The 16,981-nt window shown below is 38.5% G+C and overlaps 1 protein-coding gene across 1 annotated transcript in view; it reads left to right on the top strand.

Annotated features, from left to right (window-relative positions):
- LOC145342369 (tyrosine-protein kinase Tec-like) overlaps positions 1 to 16,981 on the top strand; it is a 152,824-nt gene that overhangs the window by 21,825 nt on the left and 114,018 nt on the right. The window contains exon 3 of the mRNA XM_080187901.1: positions 12,296 to 12,501. Within this exon, the coding sequence (XP_080044027.1) occupies positions 12,364 to 12,501 (138 nt within the window). The 5' untranslated portion in view covers positions 12,296 to 12,363. The remainder of the gene's footprint in view (positions 1 to 12,295; positions 12,502 to 16,981) is intronic.

The raw sequence follows: 16,981 nt of genomic DNA on the forward strand, positions 1-16,981 counted from the left end.
AGCCTAGTGAACCTCCTCTGCACTCCCTCCAAGGCCAATATATCCTTCCGCAAGTGCGGTGACCAAAAATGCACACAGTACTCCAATGCAGCCTCACCAGTGCCCTGTACAGTTGCAGCAAGACCTCCCTGCTTTTATATTCTATCCCCCTCGCTATAAAGGTCAACATTCCATTCGCCGCCTTGATCACCTGCAGACTGGGTTTTTGCAACTCGTGCACAAGGTCCCCCAGGTCACTCTGCACCGTAGCATGCTGCAGCTTTTTGCGTTTTAAATAATAATCCCTCCTACTATTATTTCTGCCAAAGTGGATCACCTCACACTTGCTAACATTATACTCCATCTGCCAGGTCCTCGCCCACTTACTCAGCCTATCCAGATCTCTCTGCAGACTTTCCACGCCCTCCATGCAATTTGCTTTTCCACTCATCTTCATGTCATCAGCAAATTTCGTCACGCTATGCTCAGCCCCCTCCTCCAGATCGTAGAGGAGAATCCATGCTGCTTCTGCTCGATCAAACCATTCTTTTCTAGGTGCCTCGCTATTTCTTCTTTGATGACGGATTCTAGTATTTTTCCAACTACAGACGTTAAACTAACCAGCCTATAATTCCCTGCCTTTTGTCTGCTACCTTTTTTAAACAGCGTAACATTAGCCATTTTCCAATCCTCTGGCACTTCCCCAGAGTCCAGTGAATTTTGATAAATAATTACTAAGGCATCCGCTATCACCTCTGCCATTTCTTTCAGAACCCTGGGATGCATTCCATCCGGCCCTGGGGACTTGTCCACCTTCAGTCCCATTAGTCTATCAAGCACTACCTCTGTAGTGATAGTAATCGCATTTAGGCCCTCGTCTCCTACCATCCTTCTATCTTTAATATCCGGCAAACTATTTGTGTCCTCCTCCGTGAAGACGGAGGCAAAAAACTTACTTAAAGCCTCAGCCATTTCCTCATTGCCCACCACTAAATCCCCCCTCTCAATCCCCCTTCTCATCCTCCAAGGGTCCAACATTCAGTCTAGCCAGCCTCCTCTTCTTTATATTTTTGTAGAAACTTTTACTGTCATTTTTCATATTTACAGCTAGTTTATCTTCATACTCTATCATTCCTTTCTTTATCACCTTCTTAGTCATTCTATGTTGATTTTTAAATCTTTCCCAATCTTCTAATCGCCCACTATTTTTAGCCACTCTGCATCAGCTTTTAATTTAATATGCTTCTTTATTTCCTTCGATAACCATGGCTGGTTATCCCTTCTCCTACAGTCCTCCTTTACCATTGGAATATATTTCTGCTGAGTACCAAAAAAGATCTTCTTAAAAATCCTCCACTGTTCCTCAGCCGTCCTACCATCCAATCTGCGCCCCCAATCAACATTCGCCAATTCCGCTCTCATCCTATAACTCCCTAAGTTATGAATCCTATAATCTTGAATCATATGAATCACATAAGTATAAGTATCATATAAGTATGAATCCTACAACTCTCTAAGTTCATTTGAATTTGTTTATTTGTTTGGTATTCAAAAGATATACCCAAATCATTAATAACATCAGAAAACAGCTTGATGACTTCAGACAGGGACCCAAGAAAGGGAATGGCTGCTGGAATGGCTAGTGGGGGATCCTATTTACTGTATGGATTGATCGTACTCATTGCAATTGTCTGCCTAATTGTTGGCTGCCTTAGTGTCTGTTGTAAAGCAATTGTGCCAGGAGCCAGTGTAACCATCGAGGAAGAATACATGATGGGAACCCCTGAAGACGTCGAAAACTACAAAGAAGGAAAGAAGAAAACGGACATCTACCTGTGAAGATGCAATTGTTGGTCTGGGGATTATTAAATAATAATCCTGACCAAAAAGGGAGTTATTATGGTGGAATTAAAAGTGATGGACACAAAATGATTACTTGGAAAGGGATGTTAAGAAGCACTGGCTTTAGGCATAAACAATTACACAAAAGGTTAAAACATCAGTATCTGAATTGCTGTAGGAAGCTGATCAGAGCTTGAGGCACTCTAGATAAGAGCAGACCCAGAACAATGAGTCTGATAATAAGGTCAGCCATAGATGGGGACATAAATACATAAATGTAACAAGATCAGCCACTGGATGTATCGATCAAGACGAGTCATTGATAGAAGACATAATTGCATAAATGTATCTATTCTATGAACAATGATATGTTAACTGTCCCTGTCCGTATCTGTCTGCTTGTAATGATGTGTTAACGATAGATGTCTGTATCTGTCTACTCGACTTGTAACGATGTGTTAACAGCCAATGTCTGTACTGCCTATTATCTAAAAGGTATAAAAATGCTCAATTGCCATTGGTAATTGAGAAGGTAGCTGCCAGTATTGCGGAGTACCAGTGCTTTCTCCCAAAGCTTTGTCTGAAATAAAATTGTATTGTTGAAACCTCCAAGTCTGACTCTGAAGTGGTAAATTTCGCACAACAGACTAATGAGTTGGTAGTTGCCTGGATTAGATTGGTCTTGCTTTTTGTGGTCATACCATATCTGGGCAATTTTCCACATTGTTGGATAGATCCCTCTGTTGCAGTTGGACTGGAATAGCTTGAATAGGTGCACATATTTCTGGAGCTTAAGTCTTTGATACCGTTGCCAGGATGTTAACAGGGCTGTGAATCTTTGTTGTGTCCCCTACCTCTAATCATTCCTTCATATCAGGTAGAGTGAATTGAATTGTCTCAAAATTGGCATCTGTGATTTTGGGGATTTCCGCAGGAGACCAAGATGGATCTCTCCACTCCCTTTAGCAGCCTGGAATGCAAATCATGCAGACAAGACAATTATCCACTTGAGCGATCCTTCCCTTCGTCAAGTTTCACTCTATCCATTACCTTGCTATCTCTACTTCTAGATTCCCCTTCTTTTTTGAACACTGATGCAAAGTGCCCAATATGTATCCTAGTCTTGCCTGTACCTTTTCGTATATATCATCCTTTTTCTCCCGAAGAGGACCAACACCATCTCTTGTACTGACAAGTCAATAGTAAGCAGGTATCGTGAGCTTTGGATTCCTTTATGTTGACTGCCAGTCTTATTTTTCTCTTCAATTCCTATTTCAGCCTATTGTATTTTATCTGATTCTCGCTTGAAAAATGTGTGTCTTGTAACTGTTTTATTTCGTCATGGTCTCAATCTCACACACTATCCAAGACCTGGGGTATTAGTTCTCCTACCTTTCGCCCTTGTTCAGCTGTACTTAATTGATAGCTGAAGCTTCTCTGTGGTTCTGTTATGGCTTTTCCTGTCAATCTGTACTTGATTTTATTCTGTGATGTTGGGAATAATCTAGAGATAATTATCTTGGAGGTCCTACTCTTTAGCTTCCTTCGTAACTCCTGAATATTTGACTGTAGAATCTCAATGGTCCCCTCTGTCAGTGGTATCCAACATGAAATACAACTTCTGGCTCATGACCTTTCCCCTTGCAGGAATATTCTGCAGGTGATGCTCTTTATCCTGGCAACACAGCAGATGGCAGTCAATGTCAGCTGCAGAAATTACTGTCTATTCCCCTAACTATGGGATCTTCAATGACCACAGCATTAATACGCTCCTTCAAGGTGTGGTCATTCCCAGCAGCCTTTACTTTGAGAATGACACACACACTGAATACTCTTGTGCTACTTGTATTTTCATATTCTTCCCGATGCCCACCCATCTATTATCCTGAATGCTCTCTGCCTGTGGATTGGCCACCTCTGGAAATTATGATCCAAGAAACTTATCTTCCCTGCTCTCCCAAGACAGGTGAAGCGTCCTGAACTTCCCACGTGCTGCGGGAATTGGAAGCAAAGCTTCTCAGGCATGAATGCAAGATCTAAAAAGAAGCCATCCGTTCCCTGTTAAAAAATGGTATTTACTAGAATGTCAAAATTACAGTATTTATTTTAGTTGGTGTCTCCAGATTTGCTCTGAGCATCTACTTTTATTAATCACTAATAGGTATACTTGCCCCAATGACATTTTTAATTTCCTGGCTCCTAATTTGAGCAAATCCCCTAGTTTAGAGGGATTGAAAAAGAAAAATACTTGCCAATCAAACACTTGCTTTCTTGTGCTGTCACACTTTGATTTTCTTTTAAATGCAATCGCTTTGCTCTTTCGTCCTCCTGCTGGCGTTGCTGTGCTCTCTGCTAGAATCCAGCAAATTTCCCATCATGTAAATTAAACTGACTGGTCTGTGGTTATCTGGATTCTTGCTCTTTCCATTCTTAAACAGATTTCTAATTTTAGCTATTTATGAAATTTAATAAATGTAAGTAGTGATTCTTTATGCTAAACTAGAATACTCTCATTAGGCTACAGGTTGAGAATTTCTGTTAAGTTTTTCATGTTAGAATATTTCACCAAAAGGGCAGACAATAAGTATTTTAAGTGTTGCTTATCTTGTGGCCAACTTTTATTTTTAATTGTAGCTTTTAATAGGCATATAAAGACTTTGAAGAAAATGAATTGGTGTCTCGTCAAATTTTGTTGATACTTATAGACGGAATATGAGGGAGAGATGGTGGCATTGTCATAATGTCACTGGATTAGTAATCCAAAGGCCAAGGCTCATGCTCTGGGTTCAATGGGCTTAAATCCCAGCAGGGTAGCTGGTGGAATTAAAATTCCATTGAAAAATCTGGAATTGAAAGCTAGCCTCGGTAATGGCCAGTATAAAACTTTTGTCAATGATGGTTAAAAACCCACCTGGTTCACTAATGTCCTGAAGGGAAGGAAATCTGCTATCCTTACCTGGTTCGGCCTACATGTGGCCTTCTGTAATGACTGAACATGCCACTCAGCTCAGCTCAAGGGCAATTTGGGGATGGGCAGCAACTGCTGACCTTGCTAGCAACACCCACATCCAAGTGTAACAACAAAAAAAACTTGTAACCCTCGATCTGGGCAAACAATGGAAGAGTCATATTCAGTTTCTATGGACATGAGATCACTGACAGTAATATTGTAAAGCAATTGAATCAAATTTTATGAGTTGCAAATCAGTCATAGCACATTAAATGTGTCCATTTTGCAGTGACCATGACTTGCACTACATATTGACTGGCAGGGTCCTATTAAACTTCAAGATCATTTTCTTCTTTTGTTGAGGAAGTGACATCTCAAACAAGCAGTCTTCAGACATTGTGTGTTCAGTCATCCAGAAATCATTCAACAAGATTATTGATAAAGAGCTGCTGAATCATTTTGATAAGATTTTAAAGTAACAACTTTAAATAGATTTAAAAAAATGATTGAAAGAAGAAAAGTGATAAAATGTGATGGCAGGGAAGCAATGAGTGGCTATCCCCAAAAGTAGTCACAATTGTTAATATCTAGCAATGGGTTGAAACTTAATACAAATCATTAAATTAATAAATTGTTAGCTATGAAGGCACAGAAGAGTCTGAGACAACCAACAAAAATAACCAGCTAAAATGTATAAATGGGTGGAAAAATAGCAGGTGAAATTCACTATGAGCAAGAGTAATATACTGCATGTTAGGGAAAAATTGGTAGCTTCCACATTGCCTGCTTTTGAGTTGAAAAATTATGGTGATGTTACTAGACTTAACTTCTAGTCTTTGGAGTTGCAATGAATAATTAAAAATGAAACAGTTCAGAGTAAATTGAACGATATGAGGCTGAATTCATATGGTTTGCTGTTCAAACTTCCCCTTGAGTCCTTTTGGAATGAGCTAGTCAAAAGCAACACGAGCACTTGTAAACAGTTGCTATTTATAGAGGACTGTTGCCTAGATGGAGTCTGGACAAGCTGGTGAATGGTAAAACATTTACACATTTAAAGATATATAACTGGAAAATATACATAGCTACCCAACTACTTGATAAAGTAAAACCCAAATGAGCAATGAAATTGTTTATCTTGCCTTTTCAGGCTTTTGCTAAAGTTCCACTTAAACGGCTATTTAACAAAGTCATATCAATGGGGATCCAAAGTAAACTCTGGCAATGGGTGGTAAACAATTGTGTTTATCAGAAAAATTGTATCAGACTGGAGACTGTATTGAATTAGATATTTCAAGGTGCATGTTTCGGGTTGTGATCACAACTGTTTTGAATTTATGTAAATGATCTGGATTGAGAAACTCCATGTAAAATTCTCAGATTTGAAAATGATAAAAAGACAGGAGAGAGACAGTGAAATCAAAAGAGACGGTTTACACCATGGAGAAGTAGGACAAGGTATGTAAATTTACAAAACAATGATAGATAACATTCCAGGCAGAGAAATCTTAAGCATTTACATAGGCTTGTCATTCACTTTGACTTTCTGTTTTATTGGGTGAATATAACAAAGGATTGGACTCGACAATTAATTATCAAGTGAATAACATGTTGAGCTACTTAGTCAAGCTATTAGAACTCATGTGGACGCAGGTAGTGATAAAATTATATGCGTCTCTGGTCACATCTTTTTCTGAATAGTTGTATTTGTCAAGAAACAAAGAAGTCATTAAATACAAACCTAGTCATAATGGTGAAAGAAAGACTTGGAAAACTTGGTTTTCATGCTTTGGAGATACTGAAGATGTGATCTAACAAATGAATGTCAATAATTAATGGAAAGACAGTTTATTTTGGATTAAATATTTATTTTAAGTTAACTGCAAAAATCAACAGATAATTTAGAAGAAATATCTTTATCCCGAGCATGATTAGAATGTGAAACTTATCAGGAGTAGTTGATGAATAGCACACATGCATTAAAGGAGAACCTTGCCAAATACGTGAGAGAGTAAGAAATGGGTTATCCTGATCCAAAAGCTTCAGTTTTAAAGAAAAGTTGCCAACCTGAAACATTAACTCTATGCCTCTGTCTACAGATGCTGCCTGGCCTTATGAGTATTTTGTAGGATCCCTGAATGATTACAGCATAGAAGGAGACCTTTTGACTCTTCTTGCTTGTCTTTGATCTCTGCATGAACAATTGTTAGTTCTTTTCCCTGTGATCCAATTTTTTTTCAGGTACTTAACCTTTCTGCATCATCACATCCATCCTAAAATCAAGTTGGACAAGGCCTGAATCAATATTTTATAACAACTGATTTTAACTTACTTGCTTTTGTGCTCAATGCTTCTATTTATAAAGCTCAGAATTCAGTCTACCTTTTAATTTCTTTCTCAACCCACCCTGTCACCTTCAACAATGTGTGCACATGTACCTCCAAGTCTCTTTGTTGCTGCCCCCATTTAGAATTCCCTTCATTTTTCATTTGCTTTTCCTTCTTCCTCCCAAAATGCGCCACTTCATATTTTTCTGCATTAAATTTTATTTGCTATGCTTTCATCCATTCTGCCAGCTTGTTTATTTCCATTTGAAAGTCTATCGCTATCTTCCTTTGACATCACTGAACTTCCAAGTTTTCTGTCATCTGCAAGGTATGAAATTGTGCTCAGAGCACCCAAGCAAGATTCTTAATATAAATTAAGAAAAGCAATGTTCTAGTACCTATCGTCATACGTCTTCCTCCGTTCCAAAAAACAACTGTTAACCACTATTTTCTATTTCTTATTACTCAGCCAGTTTTGTGTGCATGCTGCTGTTATTCCTTTTATTCCATGGCCAGAAATATACTAGTTAAAATGCAACTGAATGCACCAGAAACTCTGCCTCTTTTTCTTATGCACGCATATTATTTTAATTTATATTAGGATAATTCAAGTCTCCACTTACTAGACCATTAATCCAGAAACATAATTTTTCTGGGGACATGTGTTCAAATCCTGCCATGGCAGATGGTGGAATTTGAATTCAATTTAGAAGAAAAGAACTACAATTAAGAATCTACTGATGACCATGAAACCTTTGTCAATTGTTGGAAATACCCATCTGGTTCGCTGATGTCCTTTAGGGAAGGTCTGGCCTACATGTGATTCCAGAGCCACAGCAATGTGGTTGACTCACAAATGCCCTCTGAAAAGGCCTACCTAGCAAGCCACTCAGTTCAAGGGCAATTAGGGATGGGCACATGCTGGCAAGTCAACAATGCTCATGTCCCTCAAATGAATTAAAAAAAACAATTCTATGGTTTTTGCACTTCCCTAATTTCATTGTAATTATATTCCTTTTCTATTTCTTTCCCACTAGTCAATGGCCTATATCCCTATAGATTTCATCCAGTAATGCAATGGAGGTGTGTGGCATTACTGCTTCTCAGTGCCAAGGACTTGGGTTTGATTGCCAGCTTGAAGTTTGTGTGGAGTTTGCACATTGTCCCCATGTCTGTGTGGGTTTCCTCCAGGGGCTATGGAGATAAGGGCTGGGTGGATTGTAGTCAGTGCAGACTCGATGGGCCAAATAGCCGCCTCCTGCACTGTAGGGAATCTGATTTGCTGGAGTAGCACCAATTTCATTAGTGCTATTTAGGTTGTAAAATTAATGGTTCCTTGACGAACTGCAGTAATATGATCTATTTTCCAAGATGTCTTTGAAATATATCAAATTATATTTTAAATGTTGTGTGAATGGCGGAAATCAACAAGTAGATAGATAATGTTGATTAATTAACATTAATTAAACATGAATTGCTATCACTGCTTCCAAAGATCAAGATTTCCAATTCAAGCAATCAAAAATTAGGAAAATATAGGCTTCATAGCTTGACCTCTGTGTTGAGGAGGTTTGACCTCTGTTGTGGGGAAATTGCTGGAATCAATCATTGAGGAGATGAATGAGCTTTTGGAAGGACAAAGCTTTATCCACCATTGTCATCATGGTTTTATGAAGGGTAAGTCATGCTGGAGTTCTTTGTCTACCTTGCTGGTTATGTCTTCAATGAGGAACCTTTAGAGGTGGTTTACCTGGACTTCCAGAAGGTATTTGATAGGGTGCTGCATAAAACAGTGATCCAGAGGTGAGATCGCAGGGGATTGGGGGTAGAATAGTAAATTGGATTGAGGATTGGCAGACTGACAGAAAGCAGAGGGTTGGGATAAATGGATCCTTCTCTCACTGATGAAATGTAACTAGCGGGGTGCCACAGGGGTCAGTCCTCGGGCCTCAACTGTTTACAATCTATGTAAATGATCTGCAAGCAGGGACAGTGTGTAACATTACAAAATTTCTGGATAGTTCTAAAATAAGTGGAAAGTTGACAGTGAAGAGGGTATATAGATTGATTAGGAGAATGAGCCAAAATTTGGCAGATGGTGTTTAATGTGCGTAAGTGTGAGGTTGACCATTTTGGCAGAAAAAATAGAAAGGCAAATTATTCCCTAAATGGAGAGTGATTCAAAATGCTTCCAGGCAGAGGGATCTGAGTGACTATGATCATGAATTGCAGAAAATAGGTGCAGCGTATAATAAAAAAGGCAAATGAGATGTTGGCATTCATTGCAAAAGGACTGGACTATAACAGTAGAGAAGTGTTGTTGCAGTTGTAAAAGGGTGTTGGTGAAACTACATCTGGAGTATTGTGTCCCGTTTTGTCATCTGATTTGAGGAAGAATGTGGTGGCATTGAAGGTAGTTCAGAAGAGGTTCACCAGATTGATTCTGGGGATGAAGGGGTTGACGTATGAGGGGAGTTTGGGCTTGTACTTGCAGGAGTACAGAAGGATGGGGAAGGATCTGATTGAGGTATATAAAATTTTAAAACGGACTGATAAAGTAAATGTAAATGTTTTCTCTTAATGGGGCAATCTCGAACAAGAGGTCTCAGGTGTAGGTTGAGAGTCAGTAGATTTAAAATTGAGATGAGGAGGAACTACATCTTGCCGAGAGTGGTGAATTTGTGGAACTTGCTGGCTCATAGTGCGGTGAACTCTGATTCATTTCCAGAAGGAGATGGATATATTTCTAATAAAAAAAAAGGATAAGGGAATGTGAGGAACAAATGAATTTGAGACCAGGGAGAGATCAGCCATAATCTGACTGGTGGAGAAGGCCTGAAGAGCTGGATTTGCCGACTTCTGCTCCTAATCCCTATGTTTACCAAAGTACATTGGACCATCTTGCCATAAGGTTACAATGAGTGCAAACTAAAACTACATAAGCAACATCATGTATTTGTATAGCTTTTTTTTACTATTGTTTTTGGGAGCATTGTCAAACAAAATCTGATACTGAGCCACATAAAAATGATATCAGAACTGCCGTGACCACGTTGGGAGGAGTGCACAGGTTAACTAGCCCTGCTACTCCACAGGTTGCAACATTAGTGTAAATGTTTAATTCTCTCCTCAAAGTGGCCAATTATTTACCTTGGTTACAGTTACTCCTAGAAAAATAGAGACTTTAACCAGGCTTCTTTCACTATTCACAATAATTGATTTATTATAAAAATAAACTTTTTAAAACAAGTTGCAAGATCTGGTTAATACAATTTTGTAGCCTGGAAGTGTATCTGTCTATCCTTTTTAATTCACTCCAGCACACATACACCGATGTGCATGACACATTCTGTCTCTGCAGAGGTAGGTGGTTGAAGAAATTATTTTGTATAAAGGAAAGATAAAATGCTGTTGATCTGTGCAGTTTCCTCATGTGGAGGCACTGGTGCCAGTAGATGCCTGGAGGTTCTCACCAACAGAGCTTTGGCGCGGGGAAGACTAGAGCAGGATTGATCCTCCTTGTCTTCAGCCTCTTGGGTTTTCAAATCCAGATGAGTTTCACTAAGATGAGGTCATTGATAGCTACACCATATTTCAGGCAAGGCAAAGTGTGTGTGAGCTGGGCAGCTCAGTAACTTTCCAATAAATAACCAGGGTGTTTGCCTTTAACACAAGCTGTTTCATCAATTAAAGTAATTGAAGTTCAGATAAGCAAACAACTCTCCCCCCTCAAGGGCCGTGCTGGTCAGTTAGCTGAAATCATACAGTTTTTTAGAAAATACATGCTTGGTGACAGTCCAGGGTGAACTTCTTTCCAAATTTTAAAAGAAAACACATTTCTTGAAGACATAGTTTTGACGGAAGAGGTGACCGAAGGCTGAAAGCACAAGCATCAAGCCATGGAGAAACCTGGTGTTGTCAGACTTTTTACTGTGGCAGGGGAATCCAGAATAGGTCAAAATTTCTTGCAGAGTTGTAACACTGGAGATGGTTGCATTGATAGGGAGTAGTGAGGCCATGGAGGGATTTGAACATGATGAGAAATTTCAGATTGAGATATTGGTGCACCAGGAGCCAGTGTGGTAAAATTTTTCAAGGCATTTTACAAGGACTTTATCAAACAAAATTTGACATCAAAGCTGCGTAAGATGTTAGCAGAATTGGCTGAAAGATTGGTCAAAGAGGTAGATGTTAAGGACTGTTTGAGGTGAAGAAGCTTAGGGGCTAGGCATCTGAAGACACTGCTATCACTAGAAGAGTAAAGGAAATTGGGAATGAAGAAGGGATGTAATTGGAGGACCATAGGCTTCTTGGAGTATTGTTGAACTGGAAGTGGTTACAGAAATAGGAAGGGACAAGGCCATGCAAAATTTGAAGTACCAGACATTTAGTTTTAAAGACTAGGAATTTTGAAACATTGATGGAAAAGGGTCAGCATGCACAAAGGTGATTTGTCAATGAGTCTAGTCAGGATATCAGCAGCAGAACTTTGAATGAACTGAAATTTACGAAAACGGCAGATATGAGTCCAATGAGAGAGCATTGGAAATTCTCAGTCTGGAGGTGACAGAGTATGGATGAGGGTTTCAGCAGCAGATGGACTGAGGCAACAGTGGGGAGTGGGTGGGGAGGGAGGGGGAATGGGGGGGCCATGTTGGCTTATTTCCCCCTGCCAAATTCCTGTATTGCTGTTCAACATTAGGGCAACAATACATTGCAAAAACAAATGCATGTTAATGCAAAAATTAAATACTGTGGATGCTGGAAACCTGAAACAAAAATAGGAATAGTTTAGTCAGACCATCAATCAGAAGCATTAACACTGTCTGTCTCCACAGATACTGCCTAATTTGTATTTTTTTTTTCAGAGCATTTATTAGTGTTCATTGATTTGAAGTGTGTAGATGCAATTTAAGTTTGAAGTTTTTGGAGGACAATAAACTGTTGGAAAATAGATTTTGAAATCACAATTTTAACAAAAAAACAACGGATTGACTTTTAGTTGTGCAGATTTTAAAAGCTTATTTTCAAATAAGAAATTTCGAGTGCATTTCACTGGAAAATAAATTATTAAAAGATAAACAAGTTTTTATTTCAGTGAACCATTTTTAAAATCAATCACTGATAAACCAAATAAAAAGTTTTAAGTTTGATTCTTTTAAACGTGAAAACCTATAAATGAACTGTTTATTTTTAGAATATTTCAGCCCGTATGTGGTGGGCTTTCTGCTCACGGTTACGAAGTAACGAGGATCTTAGGAAGAGATGAATGCAGATCCCATTCTTGAAGAGACCTTAATTAAAAGATCGCAACAGAAGAAACGAACATCTCCACTCAACTACAAAGAAAGACTATTTGTTTTGACAAAGTCAAGATTAACATACTATGACGGCCGTCCCGAGGTGAGGTTGATCATTGAAAATTAGTGAAATTTATGTAAATTTGTAGAATCAGTCGAAATCTCGACTTCCGAGGTTTCCTTTAACACAAATACATGTTAACACGAGTTACTTAACGAACAGCTTGTCTTTATTTACTTGCTAGCAAGGGGGAGGGTCTTGACACAATGGGTCAGAGACACCACTCCACCGGACAAAGAAAATCATCCTGGTTTATACAATTCTGCAGCTCACAGTCAGTTGGACATAATCCAATCAAAAATGCTACAAATGACATACTTCACGTATTGATCCAATTGAATAAAAATACTGAATCACCCCTGATCTATGAAATCATGGGATACCCCTATATATCATCCCTAAGCTTGTCCTCTAGACTCTTCCTGTGGAGTTAACATGAGGTTAAAGTCCAACAGGTTTATTTGTAGCAAACGTCACTAGCTTTCGGAACTGGCTGTTGCTTCTTCAGGTGGGTGGAAGTTCTGATCACAAACAGGGCATATAAAGACACACACTCCATTTACATGAATAATGATTGGAATATGAGTCTTTACAGCTAATCAAGTCTTAAAGGTACAGACAATGTGAGAGGAGAGAATGTGAAAAAGATGTGTATTGTTTCCAGATAGGAAAGTTCAATCGGCCTCTGATCTTTGGGTAAGCGTTCTCCAAGGTGGCCTTCATGACACATGAAAGCACAGAGTCGCTGAGCAGAGACTGATAGCCAAGTTCTGCACATGAGGACAGCCTCAACTGGGATCTTGGGTTCATGTCACACTAAGTGTAACTCCTGCAACTTGCCTGGACTTGCAAAATCTCACTAACTTTCCTGTCTGATAACAATACACATCTTTTTATCCTGCGCTTAATCCACTCTTTGTCAGTACCTTTTAAGTCTTGATTAGCTGTAAAGACTCGCATTCCAATCATTATTCATATAAATTGAGTTTGTGTCTTTATATGCCCTATTTGTGATCAGAACTCCCAACCACCTGACAAAGGCACAACCAGTTCCGAAAGCTAGTGGCATTTGCTACAAATAAACCTGTTGGAGTTTAACCTGGTGTTGTGAGACTTCTTACTCTAGTCTCTTTATTGATAACAGTCTCACAAAACACCTTCACTGAAACAGTCTCACATGGGTATCCTTTAATTGATAAAGGGGGCCTACAAAAGCCATTAATATCTTATGGCTTTGTCAGTGAAGTTAACTGAATCTCTAAGGCATGTGATCAACTCAACTTGTGTTCAGGATATTCCCCGATTATAGCCCTGACCAGTTTGTTTATTGCCAACGTAATGAAACATATGTATATATTGCTTATCAATTCAATGACTGAGCTTTTTATCACTACCTACAATTTCAAGGGGTGGTGTCATGTTATCATTAATTCTTGTCAGTTCCTACTAAGTCCCCTACCATAATATTTTTGTTAGGTGTGACATTAATGTATTCCTGATTCTGTTTGATTAGAAACTGTGAAGGCAGCTTCATTAAAACTCACTTTTGTATCAGTTGTTTCTGATAAGGTGTTTGGTAAGGCAATTCAGTGTCCTTTATAGCCTTGTGATTCCAACAGTTGGGTGCCCTAAAGGAAAGTATTAACATATGTTTGTATCAAAGGGCACTCTGTAACTGTGCATTTAAGTTTCTTTGTTTAACTTCTAAAAATGTATAGAAGATAAATTTATATGTATGGACTAATTAAAGGTATTACATGTACCTTTAACACTTCAAAGTATTTAAAAAATCAAACTATAATTACTAACAAACTTGCTCCCCATTGATAAATGAGTCCTACATCGAAGTTGATTAAACGAAAAAAAACCCTAACAGAGTCTAGCAATCTTATAGTAGCCTTTTCTTTTCTGTCTTTCTACAAATCCCAACAGATTGTGCAAGGTGGAATTTTTTGGCACTGCCTTAGTTGAATGTTTTCTTTGGGAGTTCACATGTATTAGACAAGTGAAATTTCAAAGGATTGTTTGACTCCTTGTCACATTTCAGGATATTTTTGATAGCTTGGAATCAAATAATTTCTTTCAAGGGTTATACTTTAAAACAAGTGTATTTACATTCATAAAAACAAATACTGAAATACAAGCTAGTTAAAACCCGCTTTGTTCCTCATACTGCAACTAACGAATAATTTGTCAGCTTGTTTCACACTTTGTGTTGGAATATCTGTGGTTTTGGATGCCTTTTGCTCATTCATGAAGTGTGGGTGTTCCTGGCAAGGCAATCATATTATTGTGGGGTTGGAGTCATATACAGGCAGAACAGGTAAGCATGGCAAATTGCATAAACAAACCAAACAGGAGTAGACCACATGGCTCCTCGAACCAGTTCCATCATCCAGTGATTTTGGTTTTACCTCAACCCCACCTTTTCACCCACCCTCCCTATCCCCCAATTCCCTGAGAGACCCAAAAAATCTGTTTTTTGTAACCTTGAATATACTCAACAATGATTTTCTTTCCTAAACGACACTAGTAAAACAGATGGATATGCTGAATCGGTAGATTCACGGTTAATATTATTAATAGTAGCTTTTTAATTTGATATTTATTTGATTAACTGAATTTCGATCTTTTAATTGCCTTGGTGGAATTGGAGCTCATGTTTCCAGGTTACTACTCCTGTCCTCTGGATGCAAGTCCCATTACATAGCTAGTATACAACAGAACATGAAGTTGATGGGGAGTTGGTTGGCATATGCTGTCTTCCTCTTGCTGAGATGTAGTGATGCCGGCATTGGACTGGAGTAAGCACAGTAAGAAGTCTCTCAACACCAGACTAAAGTCCAACCAGTTTATTTGATTGTAATCGCACAAGCTTTCGGAAATGGTGTTCCTTTGTCAGGTGTGTGGAAGGTTCTGTGTGGAAGGAACCTTCCACACACCTGACGAAGGAACACCGTTTCCGAAAGCCTTTGCGATTACTATCAAATAAACTGGTTGGACTTTAACCTGGTGTTGTGAGACTTCTTACTGTGTTTACTCCTCTTGCCAACACAGGAGGATTTAAAAACAAACATATTGTCGGTCAAAATTTTCAAATATGAAACCGAAGGAGTAACTTTTTCCAGGTTTGAGTATCAAGTGCGGAATACTTTATGGAGTTATTTCGTTTAAGTGGATTAAGATTTCCATTTGATTTGTCAAAGCATAATGTGTTCAATATGTTCTATTACAAATAGACAAGTTGCACTATTATAACCGAGATTGGAGAAGTATAGATTTTACCTAGCCTCACTACTCTGCACGTCACACCATTCATTTGAAAGTTTAGTTCACCCACCAAAATAGCCAGTTTTAGACCCAGAATAAAAGAGACATCAACCAGGCTTCTTTCAATAAACTCAGAATGATTAAGTTATTATAAAACAAAACTTTTTAATAATTTGCACAAACAGATTCATTCACAATTGTAATCTGGAAATACCACCTTCTAACACTTCCTATAAATTCCTCAATGTGCATACAGACACATAAGGGCACACAAGTTGTCTTTGCAGAGATGGGTGATCAGAAAAAAACTTGATAAGAAAAGGCTCAAGTTTGCAGAGATTTGACACTGATGATCTGGAGCTTTTTTGTGCGAAATCAAGTCTCTGGCCTTGGTTGATGTCTGGAGGTTCTCACCAACAGAGCTTTGGCTAGGAGGAGAAAATAGAGCTGGATCAATTCTCATCTCCGATTTATAAATGCAAATGTGTTTTACCCAGATGAGGTTCTCTGGCTGCAGATTGATAACCATATCTGGAATTTTAGGCAAGGCAGAAAGACCAGCTGGATAGCTTTTCACTTTCCCGTTTCAGTCCCAAATAAACTCAAAAAATGAAGTGCAAAACAACAGGTTCAAAACTCAGTTTGTCTCCATCAATGTGATTTCCAGTAAGTCACCATTCTTTCTTTATTTTCTCTCCGTCAATTAATAATTGCAAAAGACAGCTTTTCCCTTTCAAGTGTCATGCTAATCAGGTGATTTATTTGAAAAAAATACTGTTGCTCCCAATCCAAAGGTGAACTTATGACCATTTAGTAAAAAAGTGTCCAAATATGCAATGTTGCGGTTTTCCCAACAGTACTGATTAACTTAAGTGGATCTGATCATAATGGTTGCTCTGTATGTTTCCTTGCAGTGGAATTTAAGAAAAAATTTTAATTATTTTGTTATCAAATGTTTTCTCGTGCCAACTTCAAAAGGTTTAGAGAAACACATAGTAGCTCAAGCCACAGCCAAAGATACAGATTCAGCTCAGGTGGCTGTGGTTATGTTACTGTATGTTTAGATATAGAACAGTACAGTCACACATGGACCTCAGACTGCTTATAGGTGTCACCAGCATCATTATATCAAAAGAACATCAAAGAAAAGAACCCCAAACTTATGACACCTTTTTTTTGTGAGGGGTCGTGATAGGAATCTCGATTTTTAAACGTGTCCGTTATTTGCCCAGTGTACAGTTGTTTCAAATAT

Source organism: Carcharhinus amblyrhynchos, chromosome 1 (assembly GCF_965287045.1).
Source record: "Carcharhinus amblyrhynchos chromosome 1, sCarAmb.v2.hapA, whole genome shotgun sequence".
Lineage (NCBI taxonomy): Eukaryota > Metazoa > Chordata > Chondrichthyes > Carcharhiniformes > Carcharhinidae > Carcharhinus > Carcharhinus amblyrhynchos.